General features: G+C 48.5%; 3 protein-coding genes across 3 annotated transcripts; 1 reads left to right on the forward strand and 2 right to left on the reverse strand.

Annotated features, from left to right (window-relative positions):
- Positions 1-287: 287 nt before the first annotated feature.
- Positions 288-945, forward strand: K444DRAFT_353144 (uncharacterized protein). The gene has a single exon (XM_024872113.1). The coding sequence runs from the start codon at positions 368-370 to the stop codon at positions 716-718; it is 351 nt and encodes a 116-aa protein (XP_024739795.1). The 5' UTR covers positions 288-367; the 3' UTR covers positions 719-945.
- Positions 946-1,067: 122 nt separating this feature from the next.
- On the reverse strand, positions 1,068-3,168 carry K444DRAFT_353131 (uncharacterized protein). The gene is made up of 5 exons (XM_024872112.1): positions 2,622-3,168; positions 2,452-2,565; positions 2,258-2,390; positions 1,242-2,211; positions 1,068-1,184 (listed from the first exon to the last, which is right to left on the reverse strand). The coding sequence occupies exons 1-5, from the start codon at positions 2,914-2,916 to the stop codon at positions 1,173-1,175; spliced, it is 1,524 nt and encodes a 507-aa protein (XP_024739796.1). The 5' UTR covers positions 2,917-3,168; the 3' UTR covers positions 1,068-1,172.
- Positions 2,824-3,781, reverse strand: K444DRAFT_717991 (uncharacterized protein; the record flags this gene model as incomplete). Its single annotated transcript, XM_024888414.1, has 2 exons — positions 2,824-3,718; positions 3,775-3,781. 2 exons carry the CDS (start codon positions 3,779-3,781, stop codon positions 3,063-3,065), a joined length of 663 nt encoding a protein of 220 aa, XP_024739797.1. The 3' UTR covers positions 2,824-3,062.
- Positions 3,782-4,247: the final 466 nt, after the last annotated feature.

A 4,247-nucleotide genomic window follows, 5' to 3' on the forward strand; every position in this document is an offset into this window, starting at 1 on the left:
CCTTGACAGCGAATCAAGCGCTCTGCGTATCGAATTAATCCTTGTTGTCCATCAACCTTAAAGTTCTCCAACGTCACTTTTCAAGAACGTTTAAAATACATAGAAAACGAAATATCTCCTGATGAGAGAAGTAGCGCCATGACACGACGGCAATTCTCGCTTCCTCACAGCCGAGAATTTCTGGGGTGCGGGGATGAGCTTCCCTAAACTTCCTTAGCTCGTGTGCCTCTCACCACACAGCTTCTCAACTCCCAACAACATCTTTGCAATTCATCTCGCCACCGAGGTCTACTTCTACAGCTCTTACAATACTCTCCAAATCTTTTGAACGATTTCTCAGCTCTGCGAACAGCAAGAAATACTCATCATGGCTCCACCGCGAAATGCTTTCTCGTCCGTCCCGCTTCCCCTCCCCTCTCTAAGCTCACCTCCTGGCTCCCAACCTCCCTCTTTGATGTGCGAGGTGGAGGAACTGATGCTGACCTTTACGGTGATATGTAGACGCCAACGCACGCCCCTCCTCCTCGCAACGTTCTTCGGCGGCGCAGCGCTGTTTGTCGGCTTCAAATTCAGGACTATGATGACCCAAAGCGAGGCGGGCAAGAAAGCTAGGGATAAAGAAGGGGTTAATTATTCTGTTGCGCCAGGAAGAAGTGGTATGCTTCCTCCCTCCCATGCTCAAAATCCCGAGAAAGGCGGTTATAGAGACAGAGGCTAATGGTGGTTGGTTGAATAGGCGGAGGAGTGTAATCGATAATGGATGTGGAGGACGAGCCACGACTTGATGGAGTATGAGGCGAAGTTGATATGAAAGGGAATGAGAATGGGGAGGTGAGAAGGGAGGGCCTGTACATGGATATAAAGGTTACACATAGACTGGCACGTGCATTGTGATCGTAGGGTTTCATGTGAGCTTGGCGCAGGCGTTCGGATTGGGCGGGGATCATACTCCCGGGAGCTAGATGAGATTGACATACCTAATGAAATGAGCTGAGAGGAGCTCATTGGAGATATATGTGTGACAAAGGTTTGTGAAGGTGGATGGAGGCTTGATACTAAGTGGCCATATCCTCCGGAGGAATAATTGTATACCGTTGTAATATTGCACAATTGCTTCCCACAACCAAGCAGCGGGTTGAGGTCGATCAGAGCCAGTTCGTACTGGGTATCGCCTATCTTCTAGTCTATGGATTGCAGTCAGCTCACCAACCCGTTCCAACGATTCAGACATCAACCCTTACCTTCGTCACCCTCCTCCCAACCCTCCCCAGCACAACCGCACACACCAAAACACTCACCATCAAGACAGCACAAAACCCATACGGCACCCTCAAAACCCACTGCGCCATCCCCACCACCTCTCTAAAAACCGCACTCCAAGCAACCGTGCCCAGCATCCCCCCAACAGTCTCCATGATCCCAATCCCCACATAAAACTGCTCAATCTCTTCCTTTCCACCAAGCAACCCCGTCACAAAGCCCCTCAATGCATCATACGTCCCAGCTCCAAAATTTCCCACCACTACGGCTGCAATCAGCATCTTTCTCGTTGGTGCCAGCGCCATAAATAAAACTCCGACTCCCCATGCTATTACGGAAGCTTTGACCATAAAGAAATCGACCTTCGATGAGCAGTTGTCGAACTGAGGTTTTAGTATCGATGAGAGGATTGGGAGGGAGAGCAGGACGGTAAACGAGACGAGCGTCCCGAGCGAGTTGACGGCGTTCACGTCTGCGAGGATCCAGGAGAAGGTTAGGGAGGACCATTGCGCGAAAATGTTGTCGATTGCGTTGGCGAAGGAGAGGAGGAAGTAGGTGAGCATTGTTGTGTGGCAGAAAGGGGAGGATTGGATGATTTGTTTGAAGAGGGTTATGGTGTGGGTCATGTTTTCGAGGAGGGGGTTGCTGAGTGTTATGAGGATCGAAGTTTGTTTGGTGGTTGGAGCCGGACTGTCTGTGAGGAGGGTTGTCGTTTCGCAGTCTTCAGAGTCTTCAGAGTCGGAATCGAAGAAAGTGTAGGACGGGATCTTTTCTTTCGTCGGTGCTACGTGGTCGTGAAGTAGTGCAGTGATCGGCATCATGACGGCCAAGGTCCCTATTCCGATGAAGCACTGCAGCCAGACGTTTTTTCGAAGGAGGTACGCGCTGAGGCCCATGGCGAAGAAATTTGCTAATAGTTGTACAGCTCTCAACTTGTACAAAACGCCACTCCTGTTCCAAGGTTAGCTCAAAGCCATATGAGAAGTCCAGCACTTACAAATGCTTGGAATCAACACTTTCTGAGATATATGTATAGAGTAAGGATTGGAATATGACCGTTCCACCGCCAAACACCCACAGGAATGGCGCCAAGTATATCCATCGAATGTCGAAAACGGTGTAACAATAGCCTTCGATTACCATGATTAGCATATCAATCTGAATGTTCAAGGACGATGCTCGGTAACTTACACACCGCGATGAAGAAACACGAATCAATCACAAACCCGCAAATATTCATGAAGATAACTATCTTCCTTCCCAAAACTTTGGCAAGCTGTCTATAAGGACCAGTAAAGAGGAATGCTACAATTTCTGTCAGCATTTTGAATTTTTGGTGAACCCACGTGGCAATTCCTTACCGGGTAAAAACGCCAAAAACATGTAAATACCATTTATGCTCGCAACCTGGGCCTGAATATCTGGTATCTTGCAACTCTCCTCATCCACCAAACCCGCGCCATTTATCCTCGCTGGATCCTTGACCATAAAATGCTTCCGGCAAACCGCTTGCTCGATTAAGTACACATAGGTACTGCTCAAGCAGGCCATAGCGAAAGCCCCTAATGTAACCAGTATCGAAGGCACCAAGACCTCGTTACTTGGCCGCATGTCGAGCACGCGTTTCCTGAAGCTGAGCAGCATCGTCACCTTCATACTTGTCCAGATCTCAAGAATTTTGGGACCTCACTCAAGTGAGAAATAAGCAAAGTTCAATCATAAAAGTACAGAGAAACATGACCAATAACGCCTAACTCTCCGCTAAGCCCGCGCCATAGCATGAGATAATGGCCGCCCCTGTACTACAGGTTGAACCTGGCACAGGCAAAAAGCAAAAGGGTCGCAATACTTCGGTTCTTCAAGCTTGGTTTCTGAAAGCCTTGCTTTGAGGTTCTGCTTCGTCCGCTTGGACTTGTGGGTCCGCTGTGGTTTCGAAAGCAATCTGCCAAGATTGCTGATCGAAGATCCTGCCTCCTGAGGGTGCTTTCCACGATAAGCAGCCCGCGAGGTTGAGGATATTCTGCAGGGCGATTACTGGGCCATTCCCAACTTAGGAACACAACATCCGCCGCATGCTGTGCGGGGTTGTTGCAAGAGACCGGCCGCACGAGAACATTTATCGCGCAGGCAGGAGAAGCTCGTACAGGTGTGGTGCCCAGACTACGGGCGCATTTCAGGTCGCATGGCCCCAGAAAGTACAGAGCGATCCGATGATTGGAAACGTCGTAGATGACCAAAACCCCCGTCCAGTGCTTCCATTGACAGACCTCACGTTGTGGGGCGTTCCAGAAGAAGCGCTGAGCTTGCTGAAACTTCAGACCTGGTGTGTGACTTGGCCTCAACTTGGTTAATATAGGGGCTACAGAGGAAGTATCCGATAACACGTGGAGGATACGTGGTATTACACAAAGCGTTGTCCGAAAGCTGGCACCGTCAATTATTTTGCCGTTGTGTGAACCTGAATTTGTTTCAATTGAGAACTCTTTCGCAGTTCTGAGAAATACGCAGTTTTACCATGCATTACAGCATACCTCAGAACAGTACACAAAGATAAGCCCCGTTAAGCGAGCTGAATCTTACCCCTATTCTACTCGAGTAACTTCACTCCAAAATTACCTCTTTGCACAGTGAATTCTTAGCTCAATTCTTGCTCCTGCAATGCCCAAGAAAGCTCGTGCCACCTTTCTAGTGACCAATAAGAACCAAACATAGAGTTTTGTTGCACATCGCATCCACGAATTTATAGTGGATGAGGCCCTGTAATTACAGGCTTTCGTACGCTGTAATTGTACTTGCAACATATCAGGCACAACACCTCCGTAGACACTTCACATCAACCCTGCGATAATTTTGCAGAAACACTTCCGACATAAGATTAGAAGCTTGGAGCATAATGAGATTTTGGCCTCCTCGTAGCAAGAAGGTAAATATGGTGAGCCCAAAAAATCTTTGTCGAGTGTTAGTAGATAAACAGCGGATTGATCGAC

The sequence above is a fragment of the Hyaloscypha bicolor genome (genome assembly GCF_002865645.1).
Source record: "Hyaloscypha bicolor E unplaced genomic scaffold K444scaffold_53, whole genome shotgun sequence".
NCBI lineage: Eukaryota > Fungi > Ascomycota > Leotiomycetes > Helotiales > Hyaloscyphaceae > Hyaloscypha > Hyaloscypha bicolor.

Excerpts from the sequence above, each read along its gene's own strand:
- K444DRAFT_353144 (XM_024872113.1), top strand. The coding sequence starts at position 368 with ATGGCTCCACCGCGAAATGCTTTCTCGTCCGTCCCGCTTCCCCTCCCC.
- K444DRAFT_353131 (XM_024872112.1), bottom strand. The coding sequence starts at position 2,916 with ATGAAGGTGACGATGCTGCTCAGCTTCAGGAAACGCGTGCTCGACATG. Across the intron at positions 2,566-2,621 it reads GTTTTTGGCGTTTTTACCCG|CATTCCTCTTTACTGGTCCT; the intron begins GTAAGGAATTGC and ends CAGAAATTGTAG. Across the intron at positions 2,391-2,451 it reads GTGTTTCTTCATCGCGGTGT|GCTATTGTTACACCGTTTTC; the intron begins GTAAGTTACCGA and ends TGGTAATCGAAG.